Below are 26174 nucleotides of genomic sequence, written 5' to 3'. Positions count from 1 at the left end.
TACTTAATTTTGAGGAAAACAGATGAAAGATATGAAGCATTTGGCAAGGATATGAGAAAAAGGATTGTAAGCATTACACTAATCCAGAATTTCCTAGTATTGTAGCAGGTGATTTGTAAAAATAAATCCAAAGGAGTACAGCTAAAATGTCTGCAATGGCTCTTTTAAAGAGTAGTTGTGCTTATTCCTGTCACAGCCATGGACCCTGCTGCAGAGTCTGGGTGCCTCACAGGCAGGCAGTTGAAAGGGATTAGCAATCACACTTGTGAGGATGCACATTCCAGCCAATTAGTGTTTACTTGTGGTTGTATTTAACTCCCTTCCTTTCTTTTCAGTTTTGTCGAGTCTTCAAATCATAGCAATGACAACACACCCTGCTTACCTTATTCCATGTTCTAGGAAAGAATACTCCAATTTCGAGTGACGCTGCAAAGGAGCGGTACTAGTTTAGTATTTAGTTACTGTTTCCAAGCTGCAGTGATGGCATTAGATTTCAGTTTGAGAGCTTAGTTGGTGGCCCTGTTGGCCTAGTATTTATTATTTTTCCTTTTGTTTTGTGCAGTTCTCATTAAAACTCGGTGAATTAATCATTGTGCCGCTGTGTTTCTCCCTCTGCACTTGGGCCATCACCGAACACTGTGTCAGCAAGACAGCAAGACCCCTAGAACGGGACCCATGAAGAGAGAGAACAGCTGACCTTGGCAGATCAGAGTTGACAGAAGTGGCTCATGCAGTGTGATAACTGCTCGCAGAATGGCAAGCCCAGCCAAACCAACGTTTGTTAGTCAGATGAAGGAGAGGTGAAAGTCAGTGGAGGCTGTGTTTGCAGAAATGGCTCGGGCAGTGCAACAATTGCTTTCAGAACAGCAAGACCAATACAAATTGGCAGACAGCAACAGTTCGATAACTCACCACAGACTGCCAGAATTAGATGGCAGTCATTATTGATCTCAGTGGCATAGTTCAGCAGCTCACTATCAATAGCCAGAATCAGCTGGCAGCCATTACCACTTTTGTTGCTGCAATTCAACAGCCTTAAGCCAGGACAGTCCCACTCCCAACATTTTCTACATCCTCTTTTATAACAGTCTCATCGGCCTCAGCCACTAATGCCTGATTCCCTGAGCAGTTTCCAGTTCAGAACTGAATATTCCTCCACCATGCAGATACTCCGGTAACCCCAATAGCTGCGGGAACTTTATTACCCAGTGTGTGCTGACTTTCCAAGCCTAGTCAAGTTAGTTCAGAGATGATGTCTGTAAACTGGCTTACATGGGAATTGTCTTCGACAGACCCACATTCAGCTTGTTCAAGGCTCTTTGAGAAAAAGGTTCTCTTGTAGCCCTGTCTTTCCACAACAATTCATAGTTGAGTTCAAGGGAGAGTGTTTGATCTTCCAGTATGGGGTCAGGAGGCTGCCCACCGACTCTCGGACCTGCACCAAAGAAAAGGGCAAGTCCTCCCCAGGGCTGGCTCTTTTCCTTGTCCTGAAACTGTGGCCATGGAAAAACATCAAGGAAGCAGCAGCATTAAGATTTATCCATCTGTCAACCTTGCTATCGGGGTGGTCTTCTTTTTTGTAAAGAAAATGGATGGCAAGTTTCATCTCTGAATTGATTATCGGCCCCTCAACAACATCATGGTGAAGAACCGCTACCTTCTCCCTTGACTTGCCTCTGCATTTGAACATCTTCAGGAAGCAACCATATTCTCCAAGATAGATCAGCACACTGCTTACAACCTGGTTTGCATCCAAGAAGGAGGCGAGTGAAAGACAGCATTCAATACCTCCACAGGTCACTATAAGCATGTCGTGATGCTATTTGGTCTGGCCAGCACCCCGGCTGTTTTGCAGGCCCTGGTCAATGATGTGCTCTAGAGCATGTTAAATCAGTTCATATCTATGTATTTGGATGACATTCCTATCTACGAATAAACTCTCTCGGGCTTCCAGCTGGGTACAGGTATCAATTTTAACCAACATTTCGATGATAAACTCTGCCATCTTCATCAGGGATGATAGCTGGGCATGTCTGTTCCAGTGGTATTAATACCCCATTATTCATCTCTCCTGATTGGTTAGTCCTCATCCAGTCAGGTTTCCAATGTCCAAATTTGTTTACGATTGGATTCCAGTTCTTACTTAGAGACTTGCACCTTTGTTAAAATTCTTTTTCTCTAGTTTTATTATCTATTCCCATTCTCACCAGAAACATGTCCAGCACGTCCAGAGGGTTCTTTGACAGTTCCTCAAGAGCAACCTTTATGCCAAACCAGAGAAATGTGAGTTCCACAAAGAGCAGATGTTACTCTTGGGCTACATCCTCACCCCTTCCAGTGTTCAAATGGACCCGTGTAAAGTTCAGCAGTCACAGAGTGGCCCAAACCATCCACAGTCAAACAGGTGAGATGCTTCATGGGGTTTGCAAATTTTTAATCGCTGCTTCATCAGAAACATCAGTTTCATTGCACTCACCAAGAAGAGCTCTGCAGGATTCCAAGGGACAAGTGAGGCAGGCTAAGCATTCACAGAACTAAAGTGGTGCTTCACCACTGTCCCAGTGTTGTAACAACCAGATGCATCCTGTTCACTCATCATCGAGGTTGTAAGAATTGAAGATGTACTCTCACAGCATTCTTCTGTAAGTAATCCACTACACCCCTGTGCTTTTTTATCCCCATCACTTGACTCCTGCAGAGAGCAACTATGTCGGGAACTGAGAACTTCTGGCTGCCAAGGAGACACTAGAGGCATTGGGACATTGGTTGGAGGAGGCAGAGCACCCTTCTCTGGCATGGACAGACCACATGAACCTCTCCTACATCTGTGACGCCAAGAAACTCAACTCCTGTCAAGCCCATTGGGCTCTCTTCTTTACTTGGTTTAATTTCATCCTCATCTACCATCCCGGTGTTGGCGCGTGGCCAAGTGGTTAAGGCGTCGGTCTAGTGATCGGAAGGTCACTAGTTCGAACCTCAGCTGAGGCAGCGTGTTGTGTTCTTGAGCAAGGCACTTAACCACACATTGCTCTGTGACAACACCGGTGCCAAGCTGTATTGGCCCTATTGCCCTTTCCTTGGACAACATTGGTGGTGTGGAGAGGGGAGACTTGCAGCATGGGCAACTGCCAGTCTTCCATACAACCTTGCCCAGGCCTGCGCCCTGGAAACCTTCCAAGGCGCAAATCCATGGTCTCACGAGACTAACGGATGCCTACTACTACTACTACCATCCTGGCAGCAAAACTAAGGGTGATGCTCTCTCCTCCCAGTTTGACATCTCCGAGGACAGTGTCATTCCTTGCTCATGTATAGTTTACCCATGATTTAGGGAACATAAACAGAGGTGAGGTCTGTCCAATAGTTGGATCCAAGCCCAGGTGGGGGAACCTCCCAAATGGCTGTTTGTCCCTGCCACTGTGTGCCCCAGGGTGTTGGAATGGGGCACTCTTTCTGCTGATTGGCCATCCAGAGATTCAATGGACCCTGGAATTTAGAAAGAGATGATTTGGTGGCCTTCTATATCCTAGGATGTCCACAACTTCATCCTTGCCTACCCCACTTGTGCTCAGAACAAGATATTATGTCAGCACCTGTAGGGTTGGATCTGCCCACTGCCTGTGCCTCACTGTCCCTGGTCCCACCTCTTCATCACTGGCCAGCCTCCGTCAGGTGGGAACACTACCATTCTGGTAGTTGTGGACTAATTCTCCAAAGCTGTCCACTTAACTTCTCTCCCCAAGTTCCCATTGGCTCATGAAACTGCCATCCTTATTGCTCAGCACATGTTCATGCTGCATGACTTCCCTCAGGATAGTGTCTGATCGATGACCCGACAGGTCATATCCCAGTTCTGAAAGGCTTTCTGTTCTCTTTTGAGAGTCATAGCTAGCCTCTCACCAGGTTTCCAACCTCACTCTAATGCGCAGAATGAGACAGTGAATCGGGAGCTGGAGACAACCATGCGCTTTAAAGGAGCATTAATCTTTTAATACTAAGTTACTGCTTCCTAGCGACAGTGTTGGTGTTAGCTTTCAGCTTAAGAGTTGTAGTTAATGGTCTAGTGTTTATTGTTTTTCCTTTAATTCTGCATAGTTCTTATTAAAAGTCAGCAAACTGTTCATCCGGTTCAGTGTCTTTCCTTCTGCACTTAGGCCATAACTGCACACTTATGTCAATTCCAGCCATCACTCTCCCCTGACCAAGAGATTGACAAGGAAATTCCTGCTGTTGAATAGTTAGTCTAACGCTATAAGTACACTTGAAGATGGGCCAGAGCTTCTCTGTTTCCCTGAGACGTGAGGCCTTTCAAGCCAGGAGAAGTCTGGTTGGCATTCAGAAATCTTCCTTTGAAAGCTGAGAGCTGCAAGTTGGCCCCATGCTACGTGTGACCATTTGTAGTAGAGGCTGTCACTAAAGCCTCCTATAGACTACGTCTACCATCATCAATGAATATGCACCAAGTGTTCCATGTTTCCCAGTTCAAGCTGGTGACATCCCCCCCCCCCGCCACTTGCTCCAGTCACCTCCACTGCCCTTCTCATTTGGTGAATTGGTTCTTGGTCTATTCTGTGCGGCATCTTCTGGGAGGTTCGAGTGCCTCATGGATTGGGAGGAGTATGGCCCAGAGGACCATTCTTGGGTTCTGGTTTGTGACATCCTGGACAAATCTCTCATCTAGGACTCCCAGCAGGCACAGGTTACTGGCACTGCGGGAGCTGTGCCTAGGGAGGGAGGGAGGGCCCTGTCACAACCACAGACTTCGCTGCAGTATCTGGGCAACCTCGCAGGCAGGCAGCTGAAAGGGCTTGGCAATCATGCTTGTGAGAATCCACATTCCAGCCAATTAGGAAATATCTGCCATTGCATTTAACTCCTTTCCTTTTGATTCAGCCTTGTTGAGTCTTGACCAAAGCATAGTGATGGCAATGGCCCCTGCTTACCTTAGTTCATCTTCCGAGAAAGAAGACTACAATTTAGTTTGACGCTGCAAAGGAGCAGTACTGATTTAGTATTTAGTTACCGTCTCCAAGCCGCAGTGACGGCATTAGATTTTAGTTTCAGAGTTTAATTAGCAGCTCTGTTGGTTTAGCGTTTATCATTTTTCCATTTGTTTTGTACAATTCTGATTAAATCTCAGTGAACTGATCATTCAGCCGCTGTATCTCTCCCTCTGCACTTGGACCTTCACCAAACGGTGTCAATTCCCTCATCCTGCATTTTGTCTACTTCATATAAGCGTGTCGCTCTCAAGAACCAACTTGCTTTGAAAACTACTTTTGAAGTAGAAAAACTAGTAGGAATTTCAATCCCTCATGCCTCCTCCATCATTCAATAAGGTTATAGCCAATCTTTTACTGATCAGCACTAACACCATATCCCTTCCTTTAAATTTCACCATCTTTTAAGGAAGAACATTCCAAATACTAATAACTCAGTAATGGAAAATATACACTCAGTAGCCAATTTATTAGGTACAGGAGTGGAAACCAGTGTGGTCTTCTGCTGATGTAGCCCGTCCACTTAAAGGTTTGACATGTTGTAAGTTCAGAGATGCTCTTTTGCACACCACTTTTGTAATGTGGTTATTTGAGTTGCTGTCAGCTTGAACCAGTCTGACTATTCTCCTCTGAGCTCTTATTAATAGGGCATTTTTGCTCACAGAACTGTCCCTCACTGGATGTTTTTCGTTTACACACCATTCTCTGGAAACTCTAGAGGCTGTTCTGCATGAAAACCCCAGGAGCTCAGCAATTTCTGAGATACAAAAACCATCTGGTGGCACCAACATTCTTTCCACTGTCAAAGTCACTTAGATTACATTTCTTCCCCATAATGATGTTTGATCTGAACAACAATGCAACCTCTTGATCAAGCCTGTGTGCCTTATATGCATGAGTTGCTGCCACATGACTGACTGATTAGATATGTGCATGAATAAGCAGGTGTATAGGTGTACCTAATAAAGTGGCCAATGAGTGTATTTCATCTCCATTCCATATCTTTTAGCAATTATTATGAATGTATGCCTGCTACTTATTGACCCGTGAATCAGAGGGAAGAGATTTTCTCTGTTTTCTCTGTTATCTCAAATCATTTATTTATTTTTAACATTCTTTTTCCTAAGAAAAATAATCTTAACTTTTCCAGCCTCTGATATTTTATTTAGAGACGTGGCACGGTATCAGGCCCTTCTGGTCAATGGGCCCCCAAAGTCTAAAGTCCTTCTTCCCTTTTACATTACAGAGAACCTTTTCTATATTCCTTCTAAGGCTTTTGCCTTTTTCCTGGTATGTAATCCCCAGGACTGTCTATTCCCAATAGGCTGATAGACATATGGCATAAGGTATATGGTATAAGGCCCTGAACCCAGCCACCAAAGTTCTGGGCGGTTTTATTTGTGGGCACTGGCATACAATTCAAGTGTCAATCAGCCCTTTCATGCTTTTCCACTATCAGGTTTATAGTGCACATTTCAGCTCCCTTACTGAAGAAAGAATATTGTGCTAAACACGGAAGAAATTGGCATTTCAGCTTAAAACCATATCTTGGTAATCAATACATATCATTCCTGATGATGGGAACGAACAGAATTCACTCTTCATGCTTGTAAAATCAGATTTAAGATTCAGTACCCTGGACATTCTCTCTTCTACCCTCTCCCATCATGCAGAAGATACAAAAGTCTGAAAGTGTGTACCAGCAGGCTCAAGAACAGCTTCTATCCCACTGTTATCAGATTCTTCAATGAACCTCTTCTACGATAAGATGTTCTCTTGATTTTACAATCTACCTTATTATGATCTTGCATTTTGTTGTTTACCTACTCTGTATTTTGTTGCCAGTTTTACACTTTTTTCTGCATCTTTTTTACCTTATTCTAGTTCAATCCACCGAGTAGTGATCTGATCTGTATACACAGTTTGTAAAACATGCTTTTCACTGTATTCTGGTACATTTTATAATAAATCAATACCAATACAATATCAACACCAATACTAGTATCCACATGAATTATTGACCTTAATTATGGATAACGGAATTGGTGACTTTGTGGCCAAGTTTGCAGACAATCCAAATATAAGCGGAGAGGTAAGAAGTGGCAGATGGAATATAGTGTAGGGAAGTGTATGGTCATGCACTTTGGTAGAAGGAATAAAGGCACAGACTATTATCTAAATGGGGAGAAAATTCAAAAAACAGATGTGCAAAAGGACTTGAGAGTCCTTGTGCAGATTTCCCTAAAGGTTAACTTGCAGGTTGAACCAGTGGTAAGGAAGGCAAATGCAATGTTAGCATTCATTTTGAGAGGACTAGAATATAAGAGCAAGGATATGATGCTGAGGCCTTATAAGGCATTGGTTAGACCGTATTGGGAGTATTTTGAGTAATTTTGGACCCTTATCTAAGAAACATGTTCTGGCATTGGAAAGGGTCCAGAGGATGTCACGGGAGTGATTCCAGGAATAAAAAGTTTAATGTATGGGGAACTTTTGATGGTTCTTGGCCTGTACTCGTTGGAGTTTAGAAGAATGGGGGGGGGGGGAAACATTGATTTCAATATTGAAAGACCAGATGTGGAGAAGACAGACTGGGTGTGGAGAAGATGCTTCCTGTAGTGGGTGTATCTAGGACCAGAGGGTACAGCCTCAGAACAGAGTGACGTCCATTTAGAACAGAGGTAAGAAGGAATTTCTTTAGCCGGCGGGTGATCAATCTGTGCAATTCAGTGCCATGAAAGGCCATGGAGGCCAAATCATTGGGTATATTTAAAATAGAAGTTCTTCAGTTTTTGGTTGGTCAGGGGAGGTCGAAGATTATTGGGAGAAGGGGGTTGGAAGGGATAATAAATCAGCCCTGGTGGAATGGCAAACAGACTTAATGGGCCGAGTGGCCTAATTCTGCTCCTACACTATGTCTTATGATCTTATGGTCTTATTCACTGGCCTAAGTTTGTTATAGTAAGTTCCAGTGGTCTTTTTATCTAAATCAGGTATCAGGGATCAGAGTATTGTGCTCTGGTGTGTTACTCTAGAAGAGAAAGTATCTGCAGAAAATAATAATCAAAAATAAGAACAGAAATTGCTGAAGGTACTTAGCAGGTCATGCACCATATGTGAAAAGAGAAAGCAAGTTAATGTTTCAGGTCAAAGACCCTTTGTTAACTCAATTTCTTTGTAAAATCTCTTCTATCTACTGAGAGTTTCCAGAATTTTCTATTTGTGTTTCAAGTTTCAACATTTTATTTTTATTTAGAGATACAGCATGAAACAGGCTCCTCTGGACCAACCACCTAGCAACCCACCTATTTAACACTAGCCTCATCACAGGAAAATTTACAATGACCAATTAATCTTCAGACAGGTATGTCTTTTGACCATGGGTGGAAACCAGAGCACCCAGAGGAAACCCATATGGTCACAGGGAGAACGTACAAACTTCTTACAGATGGTGCCGGAATTGAACTCCAAACTCTGACACCCTGCACTGTAATAGCATTGTGTTAACCGCTACACTACCGTGTGCCCCTGCAGATGCAGTTTTTGTTTTTGAATTTTTTTATAATTATTAGTCAACCCTCAGTATTCATTACTGAAATAATTTAAGTTCCGCCTAAAGGCAATGTGGGAAGAATTTATCTTTGAGCACTTGCGTTTCGTACCTATAAAGCATTAGACACTCCATGGACGTACACTACGTATTTAGATCCAGCAGTTTTAAAAGAAAGGAATGTGCAGTAAAAGTACAACCAACAGTTCATAACATGCAGCCATGCTATTTAGTGTTAATGTTTAGTAGAAGTTTCTTCTCGTAATCATCTTTAATAAAGATTTGAGAACATAGAAAATAGTGTAAGATTTTTTATAATAGAGTTGTGAAGATAATACATAAAGGTTGATTTTAATCAGTGCAAGACTGACAAATTTGTGGGATTTTGCATCAGCACATAAGGATAAATTCAAATTATGAAACTGTGCTAAGATCAGACCTTGAAACAAGCAGACCCCTGTTAGTATGTTATCACTAAAATAATTTCTTAACAATATTTTATTGTTTGGTACTTATTCCTGTTTAGGGAAACCTGGCTAGGGATTGGTGTTCTAAAGATTGGCAGCCTTGCATTTTACAAGATTCAATGTATGACGCTGGATAGGAAATTAAGCATCTCACTATATTGTTGTCCATTAAGAGTTGTTTGCTTCAGCACTATTTGTAAATCTGGGATTTGGAAACACTGGGACAAAGTTATTTAGTTCTGGTTGTTGGTAGTTCAGCAGATGCTTGGAGTATTTGAGCATTAGTTGGGGAAACTTTTGAACCTCAGTATCAAAAGCCTGAGCAATGAACTGGTTTGAATCACTCAAGAACATCAGAAAACTTGAACTGTATCTGAAAATTTTTCATTGTCATTTTTCATGATCAATGAACTGATTATGTGCAATCTAACCTATTGTAAATCTTGCACCATATGTTTGAACGTGAGGGAAAATTCTGTATCATTTCAGTTTGTTCACATTTTAAATCAATTCGCAAAGTGATATTTGTCAATTATTCAATATTTAACAATAGCAGGTATATACAAGCTAAGGCTGAGCAGAGGGGATAATGAATAGCACTCACTGTTTCATTCTTTCTGCTGAAGACTGGCATTGCTACTGTTGTCATGAGCAGCAGACTCTGTGCAGCTGATTGAAACAGCTGTCAAATAAACAGATGATTAGATGTTAATAAAAAGACAAGTTGAATGATTATAAGGGTAACAACAGATGGGCAGAGTATGAAACTGCTTCAGCATCTCTGATGATAAATAGATCGCAAGTGAAGCAGATCACATGACACAATGTCTAAGTTAATACCTAAAACATGATGCTTATAAGAAATAAGAAGATGTTCTAAAAATGATACAATTTCATGAGTATCCACAGAATGTTCAGGAGACATTAGATAGAAGCATGATGGGGAAGGACAATACTAGATGTTGTTAATGTGAACAAAACATTGAGTAAAAAATGTTCCCTGTTTCTCCTATTGACTACCCAGGTGAGCTGCATTCTCCAGATGTACTGGTTTACAAAACACTGCATGAGCTGTCTAATTATAGGATTGTCTCTGAAACTCACACTGCTAAGAGGCCTCTCAGCTTAAGAAACCTATGCATGCAATGCTTCCAGCAAGTGGAATAAAAAGAATTCAATGTCACCACTTGCAAAATTACTTAATACAAAGCAATTTCCTTCAAGATATCACTGAAAGGGCATTGGTAAGTTATCTGAAAATTGCTGAAGCTTTAATATTTCCTCTGGAATCTTTGAAGAATGTTCTGGTCACTTTGTTCGAGATTTTTAAACTATGGATAAATACAAATAATTTCATGCAGTTCACGCTATACACAATACAACACAACTTTAAATACACACAGCACAGCACAGTTCAAGGCAATGACTAATGATTTCATAGACAACATAAAATAATGACAGCACACGCTGTGGTTACCTCCATAGCCTGTAGCAGATAGCAGTGATGAGGATGATAGGGTAATGATGATATGACAGAATGATAGTAGTGAACAAAGGACAGGGATTGAGGAGAGTAAATTACAGATGAGAAGTTACTGAAAATTAAGTCACATTAAACAACAAAATAATATTAAAACAATAACTAATAAATGGACCAAACAAGTATGATAGTAAATGACATTCAATTGCACAATATTCATTTAAATTATCATCCTTTAGATAACCAATAAAAACTTCTATATGATGTAATAGAACCTAAAGAACTCCAGATTCAGATCCCAGATTCTGCTGAATTGGTGGAGGTATTAGCGAGATTAACTGGGCTTATTTATTAGAGGGCTTTATTGGTTTTACAGGTACATAAAAATAGTGTATGCAATCATTGTTACACTGCTTCTTCACAACATTATAATTATAAAACATCTATGTGTGCAGCAATTCAAGTATTAGACCTCATTGAAAGCAATACAGCACAACAGAAATTGTAATGGAAGGACTCTAAACTGCTGGGACTTGGGAGCGACAGTCATTCTTGGAGATCTAAACAGCTGAAAATTACATATGAAAATAATTTTGCATTCCTAACTGCCTACCAGTGAGCAGAATTCTTTTCATACAGAAGGAGAAAAACATTTTCATTGTTTGAAAAGTGAAAGAGGACACAGTTTCGATGATGTTCTGAAGCATGAGCAGAACTTTAACCGAAGTTTCATTATTTGCTTTTGTGGTGGAGGTTCTAACCAACTTGTTTTGCGTTGTCTAACACGACTACTGAGGCAAATTACAAAAAAATTGATACAAATGTAATAAGACACGGAACACTGATTCCATAATGTAACTTAAAGGCCTAACTCTCTTAACCGAGTATTTGCAAACTATTGTATCCATTTTTTCCTGTTCTGCAAAATACCTCCCAACGTTATGTTATGTCCTTATTTGTTAAGAATAACATTCTTTGACATTTACTATCTTTATTTTTCATTTGTGACCCTGCATGTGGTTGCATTTGATGAACAATTTGCAAGCTTCTTGTTTGAGGGATCAAATTATGTCTCACAATATTCTCAAACCTGATAAACTGCCTAATGCATTCATGATGCAATATTTGCATCAAACTTTTATTATTTCAAGATAGACTATAAACTACCTTTCCGTTACATGAAAGATACAGGCATTGATAGAGGAATGACTGACAGGCAGGAGGCAGCGAGAGGGAATAAAGAGGGCCTTTTCTGGTTGGCTGCCAGTGACTAGTGATGTTCCTCAGGTGTCAGTATTGGGGCCGATGCTTTTCACATTGTTTGTCAATGATTTAGATAATGGAATTGATGGCTTTGTGGAAAAGTTTGCGGATGATACAAATATAGGTAGAGGGGTAGGTAGTGCTGAGGAAGCAAGGCGATTGCAGTAGGACTTAGACAAATTGGAAGAATGGGCAAAAAAGTGGCAGATGGATCACAGTGTTAGGAAATGTATGATAATGCATTTTGGTAAAATGAACATTAGTGCAGACTATTACCTAAATAGGGAGAAGGTTCAAACATCAGAGATGCAGGGGGACTTAAAAGTCCTTGTACAAGATTCCCAGAAGGTTAATTTACAGGTTGAGACTGTGGTAAAGAAGGCAAATGCAGTGTTGACATTTATTTCAAGAAGAATTGAATATAAAAGCAAGGAGATGATGCTGAGGCTTTATAAGACACTAGTCAGGCTGCACTTGGAGTATTGTCAACAGTTTTGGGCCCCATATCTCAGAAAGAATGTGTTGTCATTGGAGAGAGTCCAAAGGAGGTTCACAGGATGATTCCAGGAATGAAGGGGTTAACATATGAGAAGCGTTTGGCAGCTTAGGGCCCCTACTCACTGGAATTTAGAAGAATGTGGTGGCGTGGGAAGGATCTTGTTGTAACCTACCAAATGTTAAAAGGACAAAATTGAGGGGTGACCTTTTAGAACAGAGGTAAGGAGGAATATTTTTTAGCAAGACAGTAGTGAATCTCCGGAATGCTGTGCCACAGGCTGCGGTGGAGGTCAAGTCAGTGTGGATATTTAAAGTGAAGGTTGATAGTTTCCTGATCGGTCAGGGCATCAAAGGATATGGCGAGAAGGCAGGTGTATGGAATTGAGTGGTATCCAGAATCAGCCATGATAGAATGGCGGAGCAGATTCGATGGGATGAATGGCCTAATTCTGCTGCTATGTCTTATGGTCTTATAGAAGTTAGTCACTTTGTTGAGGGAGGGTTGTATTTAGATGGTTATCTCCTGCGACAATAAATCAGGCACACAATCATGTGAGATAAAATCTGTTAGTACTTCCTCAAGTACTCCCTGGAAAATATTATTGAATCAAACAGAATGGAATAAAAATACAAAATTGTCTATTAATTGTTTCACTTTTAATAGAAAAATAAATCAATCTGTTCAGTGGGAATAACAGTTAGGTTTTCTGCCTTGACACAATTTCTTTCCTTGTCTCCAACAACATGTTCCGAAAAGTATAAAGACTGTATTGGCTTGGAGCTTCAATGCACATTTCATATTTTGCATAGTTTACCAGTGTGTCATTTTTTTCCTAAACATGTCCTGTTATGTCATACCCTATCAGGAACCAGTATTCATAAACAAATAAACCTTAATGACTATTTGAAAAGTTTAAAGGGATTTACTTCCTGTGAGACTTGATCCATGAAAACCCAGCTTGACAATGGAGAAGCTGGTCCATCTCACTATGTGCATGAAGTACTTCTCACCTGGTAACAATTAGCCTAATGTTACCCATCCCTGAGAGAGAGATATTAACATCCACTGTACAACTCTGATCATATCAGAACTGATCATCACCATCCCAGACTAATTAATATAGGCAATTGTTATTAATTAGCCTGAGATTCAACACATCATGGAACACACACAGCATAGTTAATACAAAAAATATGGAAAGACACTTTACAAAAGTGAGAAAAGCACATAATAAACTTCTAGGAAAAGAACCAAGGGAAATGTTTGAAAGCTTGATTTTACAGTGATACTTTGAGGAGTCTTATAAATATGAGACAAAATATATTAAAGATAAAGTGAGAAAGATGAATTAAAGAGTGCATGGTCATGAACTTGAAAACACTATTTCCAATGGTGAAGAATAGGGAGCCACAAATGCAAAGATTTGGATGGAGAAGCAAACTTGAAGTACAATTATCGGCAGTAATAAAAGAAATTAGGAAATCAGAACAGATTGTGCAATTAGTGGGCTGCTCTTACTGGCCTTTGCCAACAACTATGATCACATTTCCTAGTTTTCACAATGTACTGAGATGGGGCTGGTATATTGGCATTGATCGTGAAGCAGTTCACTAATGAAAAAACTGAGTGAAGATAAAAGAGTCATCTCAAATTGGGAATCTGTGATTAGTGAAATGCCAAATGGAGGACTGGGGCCTCCAATATATTATCTATACATAAGAGGTGGAGAAGAAACTAAGGGTACCACAACCAAATTTATTGATTATGTGCAGTAGCGTGTTCACAAACTTGTATATTGTAGTGCAGAAGAGGAAACCACTGAAGACAAGAAGTATACAACCACTGGTTTATTGAACTTTATCCTCTGTACTCCTGCTACTCTCTTTCTCTGATCCGCTACTCACCTTCTCTAGCTATGGCTTTGTTCACTTGAATATAAGAGCTACATTTCATTTAAAAATAAAGCTTAAGTAGGATATTTGAATATTTTTATATCACTGAAATTCTATGACTTAATTAATTAATAGCCATTGAATGCATTTAAAATTATTTTATTACATATTACGTTCTTACAGTTTTATGTAAAACATTCCACCGGTCATAAAGGCATTTGGAAGCAGACAGCTCTCCATCTCTCCACTAATGGTCCCATTATCACCCTCCAGCATGACTTTGGCCTCTGACATGGCACATAAGCAAGGTTAACTCTGCTGCCTGCAGCCTGATTGACATTTGAAGCCTGGTACATTCACAGAATAATGAAAGTAGTGACACTGGCAGGAACTTAGGAGCTGGCTGGGTCAGCCACAATATGGGACATAAGGCCTCAATATATTTCTCTGCAGAAAGTCAGTATGGAGACCATTATTCAAGATCAGGACTTCCCAGAGATTATGCATTTGGAGGGATAAGAAGTTCATGAGGTTATCTATAAAAAGTCTGGATGGATCATTGGGAGCAGACAATTTCTTCAGACAGAAAAATAATTTGCCCATTTCAAAAACTTAATAAAGATTGAAGACTATCAGTGAAGACTATTGATGATGTTCAATCATTTTGGAACTCCACAGAGAAAGTAAATTAACAGGAAAAAAAAAGTTCCAAAATAGTGAACAGGACAAACCAACAAATCACCTCCCTTTTAACATCTTTTGTGCTCTCTTGCCAAATCAATGTTGGACCTTTCTGAGCTTGGTGACCTACTAATTATTTTGCATCACATTTAATCTACTCTGCATGAAAATGGTACAAAGAAAGAATAGGTTTACAACAGAATCTGGGTCACCTCCAAGATAGATTTCTTTGTAACAGAAATTAGCACCCATTTCATTAACACGCAATATCCTGCATGAAACACTGCTCTCCTCTAGCTCTTTTTACTTTTACAGCAAGTGAAGAGATAAAAACTATTTGATCAGGTCAATTAAAATGCTGTAACACGAAATTTAATTGATAAAATCACTGAGATGTTTTAATACACCGTTAGTTAATCATTGAAGATTAATTAGCTGACAATATAAGACATTTAAGACAGAATGAGATGACTTTTTTCCTCTTAGAGTCATATGTCTTGAAATTCTTTTTCTAAAAGGTTAGTGAAAACACATCCTCCAAATGTTTTGAAAATGGAGGTGGATGGAAGTCTGATAGATAAGGTGGTAAAGAATTACCCAGACTTGATGGTTACAATTCACATATTGCTGGAGGAACTCAATGGGTTGAGCAAGATTTGTGGGAGGAAATGAACTGTTGATGTTACAGGTCAGGACCTTGCTTCAGGACTGAGAGTGGAATAAGGGCCAGTAAATGATAGGTGGACCAAGGAGAGGTTAAGAATGATGTTCTGATGGAGGGAAGGGAGGAGATGCAGCAGCTGAAGGGTGATAAGCAGGTACACAAATGCTACAAGAGCTGTAACCTAGGGAGGGTGATAATGGAACCACTAGTGGAGAGATGGAGAGCAGTTGGAACCAGATGGGGGAGGGGACCCAGTGGATGAAATGTGTGAGTATTGACTGGATAGAACCAGAAGGAGGAAGAGGGAGATGAATGGGTGATGGGATTAGAGAAGGGAGGAAATGGTGAGTATGGGAAAGGGCACAAAAATGGGAGGTCCAGCGTGGAACTGACGGGAACAGAGGAGATAAGAGTTATCTGAAACTGGAAAATCAGTGATCATACTGTTGGTTTGTAGACTACACAGGTAGTCAATGAGAACTCCATCTGACATTTTTTCACTTCTATTGCCCAGCTGTCTCCCATCCCCACCCAACCCTTCCCACCTGGCTCTGCTCTACCAGTCATACTTCATACTTCCTTCTCATCCTTACATCACCTGCTTTCCCCTGTCTCACCCCTCCTTTCCATTCCATGCTGGCTGTCTTCTCTTCCCACTCTCAATGTTGCTGCATGGTATTGACCTGAAATGTCAACAATTCCTCCACCCCCCCCCCCACCCCGCACAGATACTACACAAGCTGCTGAATTCTTCCAGTAGTTTGTGTTTTGTTCCATATTCTAGCATTTGCAATCTCTTGTGTCTCCTAAGGCTACAATTAGGTTAGCCATGATCTTATTAAAGGGAGTAAGTGACCTGCTTCTGCTCTAATTCATATGTTCATAACAAATGTCAGATGTGGTCCATTAAGACAGAAGATAAAATTGAGAGAAATAATAAAATACTTTACAAAGGAGTACAATGTAAAGAGATATGTACTGGAACATTTTCATACATTTGACCATACACTATTGCACAGATATGGTAGTAAAGGAAACTTACAGCATTGTCCATGTATGCCTCTGTCCATATAATGTCATGATGATGGTTGATTACCATTGGGCGGCTGAGAACATGAAGATATTCCATGACATTCTCCTGAACATCAGCCAGAGTTGAAATGTGAGTATAATATCCTGTAATTAGTTAACATATGATCATTGGTACATTTTTACAAAGAACTAGGAGTTAAAATGAACAAATCAAAGGTAGTAATAGACTATGATTACCAAAGTCAATGCTTATATTTTTTTGTTATCATTTAACTGTTCAATTTAGTTACCAATTGATTATCTGAACTGCCTCTTTCCATTACTATGCATGCTTTGAAAGGGAGAACACAATTACAGCTGTGAAGATCCCTGCTGCACCTGATGACCCTGTGATCTCCATCTCAGAGGCTAATGTTACGCTGTTGTTAAAGGGAGTGAACCCTCGTAAGGCAGAGGGTCCTGATGGAGTACCTGGTAAGGCTCTGAAAACCTGTGCCAACCAACTAGCAGGAGTATTCAAGGACATTTTCAACCTCTCACTGCTACAGGCAGAAGTTCCCACTTGCTTCAAAAAGGCAACAATTATACCAGTGCCCAAGAAAAATAATGTGGGCTCCCTTAATGACTATCACCCGGTAGCACTCATATCGACAGTGATGAAACGCTTTCAGAGGTTGCTCATGACTAGACTGAACTCCTGCCTCAATGGACCCATTGCAATTTGCCCATCTCCACAATAGGTCAATGGCAGACACAATCTCAATGGCTTTCCACACGGCTTTAGACCACCTAGACAACACAAACACCTACGTCATGCTATTCATCGACCATAACGCAGCATTTAATACCATCATTCCCACAATCCTGATTGAGAAGTTGCAGAACCTGGGCCACTGTACCTCCATCTGCAATTGGATTCTCGAATTCCTAACCAGAAGACCACAGTCTCTGCGGATTGGTGATAACATATCCTCCTCACTGACGATTAACACTGGCGACCCACAGGGGTGTGTGCTTAGCCCTCTGCTCTACTCTCTGTTTACACATGACTGTGTGGCTAGGCATAGCTCAAATGCCATCTGCAAATTTGCTGATGATACAAGCATTGTTGGTAGAATCCCAGGTGGTGATGAGTGGGTGTACAGGAGTGAGATATGCCAACTAGTGGAATGGTGCCACAGCAACAACCTGGCACTCAATGTCAGTAAGACGAAAGAGCTGATTGTGGATTTCAGGAAAGGTGAGACGAAGGAACACATACCAGGTCTCATAGAGGGATCAGAAGTGGAGAGAGTGTGCAGCTTCAAGTTCCTGGCATCAGGATCTCTGAGGATCTAACCTGGTCCCAACATATTGATGTAGTCATAAAGCAGGCAAGACAGTGGCTATAATTTATTCAGATTTTTAAGAGATTTGGCATGTCAACATGTATACTCAAAAACTTCTATAGTGGTACCGTGGAGAGCATTCTGACAGGCTGCATCACTGTCTGGTATGGAGGGGCTACTGCGCAGGACCGAAAAAAGCTGCAGAAGGTTGTAAATCTAGTCAGCTCCATCTTGGGCACTAGCCTACAAAGTACCCAGGACAATCAAGTTGGATAAGTCACTGGGACTGGACGGGATGTACCCCAGGCTACTGTGGGAAGTGAGGGAGGAGATTGCTGACCCTCTGGCAATGATCTTTGCATCATCAATGGGGACGGGAGAGGTTCTAGAGGATTGGAGGGTTGTGGATGTTGTTCCCTTATTGAAGAAAGGGAGTAGCGATAGCCCAGGAAATTATAGACCAGTGAGTCTTACTCAATGGTTGGTAAGTTGATGGAGAAGATCCTAAGAAGAAGGATTTATGAACATTTGGAGAGGCATAATATGATTAGGAATAGTTAGCATGGCTTTGCCAAAGGCAGATCGCACCTTACGAGCCTGATTGAATTTTTTGAGGATGTGACTCAACACATTGATGAAGGTAGAGCCATAGATGCAGTGTACATGACCCCATGCAAGGCTTATTGAGAAAATAAGGAGGCATCGGATCTAAGGGGACATTGCTTTGAGATCCAGAACTGGCTTGCCCACAGCAGGCAAAGAGCAGTTGTAGATAGGTCATTTTCTACATGGAGGCCGGTGACCAGTGGTGTGTCTCAGGGCTCTGTTTCTAAGACCCCTTCTCTTTGTGATCTTTATAAATGACTTGGATAAAGAAGTGGAGGGATGGGTTAGTAAATTTGCTGATGACACAAAGGTTGGGGGTGTTGTGGATAGTGTGGAGGGCTGTCAGAGGGCTGTCAGAGGTTACAGCGGGACATTGATAGGATGCAAAACTGGGCTGAGAAGTGGAAGATGGAGTTTAACCCAGATAAATGTGAGGTGGTTCATTTTGGTAGGTCAAATATGATGGCAGAATATAGTATTAATGGTAAGACTCTTGGCAGTGTGGAGGATCAGAGGGAACTTGGGGTCCGAGTCCATAGGACACTCAAAGCTGCTACGCAGGTTGACTCTGTAGTTAAGAATGCATACGGTGCATTGGCTTTCATCAATCGTGGGATTGAGTTTAAGAGCCGAGAGGTAATGTTGCAGCTATATAGGACCCTAGTCAGACCCCACTTGGAGTACTGTGCTCAATTCTGGTCGTCTCACTACAGGAAGGATGTGGAAACCATAGAAAGGGTGAAGAGGAGATTTACAAGGATGCTGCCTAGATTGGGGAGCATGCCTTATGAGAATGGGTTGAGTGCCATTTCTTCTTGGAGCGATGGAGGATGTGAGGTGACCTGATAGAGGTGTACAAGACAATGAGAGGCATTGATCGTGTGGATAGTCAGAGGCTTTTTCCCAGGGCTGAAATGGCTAGCACAAGAGGGCATATTTTTAAGGTGCTTGGAAGAAGGTACAGAGGAGATGTCAGGGGTAAGCTTTTTTTACAGAGAGTGGTGAGTGTGTGGAATGGGCTGCCGGCGGCAGTGGTGGAAACGGAAATGATAGGGTCTTTTAAGAGGCTCCCGGATGGATACATAGAGCTTAGAAAAATAGAGGGCTATGGGTAAGCCTAGGTAGTTCTAAGGTAAGGGCATGTTCAGCACAGCTTTGTGGGCCGAAGGGCCTGTATTGTTCTGTAGGTTTTCTATGTTTCTATCTTCAGGAGCGGTGTCTCAGAAAGGCAGCGTCCATCATTAAGGACCTCCAGCACCCTGGGCATGGCCTTTTCTCACTGTTACCATCAGGTAGGAGGTACAGAAGCCTGAAGGCACACACTCAGCGATTCAGGAATAGCTTCTTCCCCTCTGCCATCCGATTCCTAAATGGTCATTGAAGCCTTGAACACTACCTCGCTTTTTTTAATACAGTATACGGTATTTCTGTTTTTGCACATTTTTAAAAAATCTATTCAATATACGTAATTGATTAACTTGTTCACTTATTATGTTTGATTTTATTTATTATTTTTTCTCTCTCTGCTAGTTTATGTATTGCATTGAACTGCTGCTGCTAAGTTAACAAATTTCATGTCACATGCCAGTGATAATAAACCTGATTCTGATTCCGGGCAGGAGCTACCGAAGTCTTGGGTCCCACACCACTCGGTAGAGGACAATTATTACCCTACAACTATCAGGCTCCTGAACCAGCATGGATAACTACATTCATCATTACTCTGAGTGAATTCTATGACCTACAGACTCACTTTCAAGGACTCTTATAACCCATGTTCTCTATTACTTTTATTTGCACAGTTTATGCTCTTTTGCACACTGGTTGTTTGTCAGTCTTCATCTATTTATGTATAGATTTTCATAAAATTCTATCGTATTTCTTTTTGTAAGAAAATGAAACTTTAAGCTAGTATATGGTAACATACATATTTTGATAATAAGTTTACTTTGAACTTTGAAATGGAAGTTTGGTGAATACTTTCAATGATAAGTTTTAGCATGAAGGCGGAATCAGACTTACTTCAGTTAGAATTCTCTTTTAAAAAAATAAAACAAAAATCAGTAGATGGAGAAGAAGTGCAGTGCAGTGACACATCTAAATAAAATATTCTCACTGGTTGCTAAATTGGTAGTTAAGAAGCATAAATCTAACAGATTCCCTGAAAAAGTGTACAAGAGTTTTGGAGACTTTTTTTTCCAACACAAGTTATCAGAATATTAAAGGTTGTGCAGGAAAATAAATAATTATTTTCAAAAGTAATGAAGATAAGCATCTGATTAAAAAAACGTGGAAGAATACAGGAAAATGAATAGAATTAGGTGAATGGCTATTTAAGAGATCTGACATTATATGAATGATTCAATTACTTCTCTAGAGCTATAAAATGCTCTTAATTCTTGGGTCATCTAAAGTTTCCTTTCCTGTATTTCAAAAGTAGTTCGGTGATTGTAAAATGGTAAGATAAGGAAAGGTGCTATAAAATGCATTTTTTCCCCCTTGGGGAATAAACAGCAACAACAATTTGGTTTTTATTGCATTTTCAGCATAGCTATATATTTTGGGGAATTTCACAAAAAATAAAATTCCAAGTGAGCCATGAGAGTGGATATTATGGAAGACAACAGAAAGCTTAATCAAAGAGAAAGGTTTAGATAATATTGTAAAGGAAGAAAGAGGGGCAGCGGCGTTTAGAAAGACAATTCCAGAACCTTCAAAACTGAAACCTTAAGGTATCACTGAGTTGCAAGGATTTAGGAATGGGTGTAATCACGGTGCTAAAGAGGAATGGAAGGCCCAAGGATTATGAATACAATCGTAAATACTGGGAGTGGTAGAGCCACCACGATTGCAAACAAACTTGTTCAGTTTCAGTCTGTTTTTATAAGGAAGGATGGAATGAATGGCTAATGAATGGTTAGGGAAAAGAATCTAATGACCTTAAGATCATAAGACGATAAGACATAAGAGCAGAATTAAGGCATTTGGCACATCAAGTCTGCTCCGCCATTCCATCGTGGCTGATTTATTGTCCCTCTCAACCCCATTCTTTTGCCTTCTCCCTGTAACCTTTGATTCCCTTACTAATCAAGAATCTATCAACCTCTGTCTTAAATATACTCAATGACTTGGCCTCCACAGCTGTCCATGGAAGTCAATTCCACAGATTCACCACCTTCTGGGTAAAGACATTCTCCTAATCTCTTTTCTAAATGGATGTTCCTCTATTCTGAGGCTGTTTTTTTTGGACCTAGAGTTACCCACTACAGGAAACATCCTCTCCGCATCCACTCCATCTAGATCTTTCAATATTCGATAGGTTCCAATGTTCTTCTCTCATTCTTCCAAACTCCAGTGTAAAGCCTGAGAGCCATCAAATGCTCCTTATACATTATCCCTTTCATTCCCAGAATCATTCTTGTGAACTTCAAAGTTCAAAGTTACTGTCCAAGTACATTTATGTCACCATATACAACCCTGAGATCCATTTTCTGTTGAGCATACTTAATAAATCTAATAGTCATAGTAGAATCAATGAAAGACCGCACCAACAGTAGGAAAAACCAGTGTGCAAATTTTACACAACACTTATTTTGTTTGTAGTAGAAAATGCATGGAACCTTTAATTTAAAATGACATCTTAAAAATGAGCTGTTAGATTTACCCTCCATTGTGCAACATGACTGATTTTGTTTTCAGGGCAAGAAGGGCAATAATATGAATAACACTTTTAGTTGACCATATTGGTGTTTACCTCGTGACATTACCTCATTCCCTTGCAACATTCAGATGGGAGGGGTTATGTTGATAATCTTGCTAGGTGATATTATTTTCAATTATGGTGTATGGGTTTATATCTTCTGAAAATGGAGGGGTTTCTATTGAAGCAAAAGTCTTTCAGAAGCGAAACTGGGAAAAGACTCTCTGATAAAGGTTTATGCGAATAGTGACTGACATACGAGAGGTGATTGTTCGTGGCCTAAGGTAGAAGGAGTCAATTTTAGAAAACCTAGCACATTTATTTTTCAACATAGTCCCCTCCTACATTTACACACTTAGTCCAGCGGTTGTGGAGCATATGGATCTTGGACCTCCAGAAAGTGTCCACAGGTGGGTGATTGATAAGTTCATGGCCTAAGATAGAAGGAGATGAGTTATACAGCTCTCGTTACATGCACATGCAGGTCAACTCTTTGAGTGATTATGCAAAAAGTTTGAAGTTAATAACTCATCTCCTTCTACCTTAGGCCACAAACTTATCAATCACCACTGCTGTGGACACTTTCTGGAGGTCCAAGATCCGTATGCTCCACGACCGCTGGACTAAGTGTGTAAATGTAGGAGGGGACTATGTTGAAAAATAAATGTGCTAGGTTTTCTAAAATTGACTCCTTCTACCTTAGGCCACAAACATATCAATCATCTCTCTTATGATCTAATCTGCACAAAAAAATAGCAAGGAAATTCCAAACCTAAGAGATCTGGTGCATAGTAGGCTGGCACAATACCTTTCAAGTTCAAGTTCAAATTTATTATGGTCTGACTATACATATATACAACCAAACGGAACAGTGTTCGTCCAGACCACTGTGCAGCCACACAACATATATCACACACAGGACATAAACCAAACTATTATACGATAAATAAGTTAATTAAATTTAATTCAAAATGCATGTAGTGAAGTGCAGCACGGGTAAACAGTAAACAGCTCACTGTCCTAGGGACGAGACCGCGGTGGTGGCAGAGTATTCATTAGTCTCAGAGCCTGAAGGAAGAAGCTGTTACCCAGTCCAGCAGTCCTAGACCTGATGCTTCTGTGCCTCCTTCCTAAAGGTAGTGGATCAAAATATATTTTAACTTATATAATACCATAACTCAGTTGTACAGCAACTTAAAGCAAAATAGAAATGTGTAGATTTACTTCCATGTTATGATGCAGGCCCAGGTAATCCAGTTTGTTTTCCAGTGTTTGAATGTTAGCGAGTAGAATCGATGGGAGTGTAGGCCTGCAATCATTAGGATTTGAGGTTTTCCACGAGCTGTCAAACCCCTAAGTGGAACACAGATGGAAAATAGAGAGTGTTCCAGGAGGGCATATCTAAAGCACATAATTCAAGAAAAATTCTCACTCCAATTTAAAGGGCATGAACAGCTTCAAAAGCAGAATTAAGAACAATTCATCATAACATGGAGATAAGTCTACACATTTGTATTTTTTTAAAGTTATGATACAGCTCAGTTTTGGTATTATATAAATTAGAATCCATTTTGCTGCATTAAGGCATAAAAGGTTGCACTTACATGCTTTCTGTTGTTAGCTCAAGATTCCTCCACAGTATTTATATTTAAAACATAGAACAGTACAATACAGGGACAGACTGTTTGGGCTACAATGCCTGTGCTGGACATGATGTTAAATTAAACTAACCCTCCTCTGTCTGCACACGATCCATATCCCCTTATTCCCTGCACATTCATGTAAACATCATTATTATATCTCCTTCCACCACTTCCCCTGGCAGCTGATCCCAGGCACCTACCATTCTCTGCGTAAAAGAAATGTCCCACACTTACCCCTAAACTTTAGCCAGTCACCTTAAATGCTCATCCTCTTGTATTTGATATTTTGACATGGGGAAAGGGATCCTGCCTATCTATTCTTTCTATATATATCATAATTTTAAAAACTTCCATCAAGTCTTCCTTCAGCTTCCAATGTTCCAAAGAAAACAACTCAAATTTCCTGGCAATGGCATAGGTAGGAAAAGTGATGAGGTTCTGAAGAGAGAACATAGGGAGCTAGGTAGGAAGCAGAAAACAGAATATGAAAGGTAGTAATCTCTGGATTGCTGCCTATGCCATGTACCAAGAATAAGATGATTTGGCAGACAAATGTGTGGCTGAAGAATTAGTGCAGGGGGCAGGGTTTCAGATTTGAGTATCATTGGGATCTCTTCTGAGGAAAGTATGACCTGTATAAAAGGGATGGGTTATACCTGAATGCAAGGTGACCAATATCCTTGTGGACAGGTTTGCTAGATCTGTGGGGTAGATTTAAATTAGTTTTACAGGGCAATGGAACCAGGGTGATAGGTCAGAGGATGATGCAGTTGGTGTAAAGGTAGATGCAATGTGTAGAGAGACTGTGAGGGAGAATAGGAAGTGGATAGGGCATAATTTCAGTCAGTTGGGTAAGTTGAAATGTATTTTCTTAATGCAAGAAACATCAGGAACAAGGGTGATAAACTTAGAGCATGGATCAGTACATGGAATTATGACATTCTGGCCATTATAGAGACCTGACTGCTTCTCAGTGTCTGTCACCACTGGCGGGGCCTACAGATTACTCCAAATAGAGTAATTGCTCCCTTCCTTTTTCCAGCCTCCGCTGACTCAGCAGACAATCGCTCTATGAATCCTCCTTTCTGCAACTGTGATACTATTCTGTTTATCCATGCCACGCCCCCACCTCTTCCCTATCCCTTTTGAAACATCTAAACCCTGGATCATGCAGCAGCCATGGCTGCACTTGTGGTTACTGGTTGTGTATGGTGCCATGTACATACTTCGATCATAAATTTACCTTGAAGTTTCAACTTTTATGAGTGGAAACATTTATAGTTATTTCCTACCTCTGCACTTAAACAACTTTAGAATATACATAATTTCAGAGGCAATTTTTAATGGATACTATATTTACCTAAACTTATAAACCTGAAAATGATAAAACTGAAATAGTATTTTGGAACGTACATCGACAGCAAGTATTAGGATATTGTACCACCTCAGCCAATGAATATGATTAAAAAGAAAACATCAAAGGGTAAAACATAGCAGATTTGCTTTATTTTCTGCAGTACTGAAGCAGAAATGCCAGCCATAGAGAGTCATAGGGTATTAGAACATTGAAACAGGCCCTTCAGACCACCACATCTATACTAATCATCCCTATACCTATACTACCTACACTCATTCCATTTGCATTTATTTCATATCATTCTATGCCCATATTTAGGGCCCTTTCACTGAAATTACTTCAAAAGTGTTAAAGCTTCTCAATATTTATCTAAAATTGATTCTCAGAAGATTTTTCAGAGCCAGATTTCTTACCTTTATTGTTGCACGCTATCCACTTGACATGGTCAGCAAATGTTACCTCCCGGCCAATCAGATATGTAAACAGGCGCACCTTCAAGAAAAGTTAAAGACAGTGAATGCAAATTGCAAATATATATTAAGAGACAGCCAAGAAGTTTGGATACTGTTATGACCCTTTATTTGCAAGTTTAAACTGAAAAATGAAACAAATTAATTCTTAATTCATATTTCATTTTTTGATATTTTAATGAGTTCACTTTATTCTGCTGATCTTCCTTCACTTTATAAATTCTTCTTCCTTGAGTTAGGATTTATAGTTCAATTGTAACTTATTAGAATATAGAACATAGAACAGTACAGCATAGTATAGGTTGTTCAGCCCACAATGTTGCGTCAACCTGTTACCTACTCTAAGATCAATCCAACCCTTCCTCACATATTACCCTTCACATTTCTTTCATCCATGTACTAAAAATAATACAAAATACTCTGCAGATGCTGGGGTCAAAGCAACACTCACAACACGCTGGAGGAACTCAGCAGGTTGGGCAGCATCCGTGGAAACGATCGGTTGACGTTTCGGGTCGGAACCCTTCGTCAGGACTGAAGAG

General features: G+C 40.4%; 1 protein-coding gene across 1 annotated transcript in view; it reads right to left on the bottom strand.

Moving 5' to 3' along the window:
* cacna2d4a (calcium channel, voltage-dependent, alpha 2/delta subunit 4a) overlaps positions 1-26174 on the bottom strand; it is a 366454-nt gene that overhangs the window by 275215 nt on the left and 65065 nt on the right. The window contains exons 11-13 of the mRNA XM_063059526.1: positions 25576-25654; positions 16539-16672; positions 9622-9699 (exon numbers count right to left, since the gene is read on the bottom strand). Coding sequence (XP_062915596.1) covers positions 9622-9699; positions 16539-16672; positions 25576-25654 — 291 coding nt within the window. The remainder of the gene's footprint in view (positions 1-9621; positions 9700-16538; positions 16673-25575; positions 25655-26174) is intronic.

The sequence above is a fragment of the Mobula hypostoma genome, chromosome 9 (genome assembly GCF_963921235.1).
Source record: "Mobula hypostoma chromosome 9, sMobHyp1.1, whole genome shotgun sequence".
Lineage (NCBI taxonomy): Eukaryota > Metazoa > Chordata > Chondrichthyes > Myliobatiformes > Myliobatidae > Mobula > Mobula hypostoma.
The sequence above is the reverse complement of the archived record's forward strand: the minus strand, read 5'-3'. Positions and strand labels throughout refer to the sequence as shown.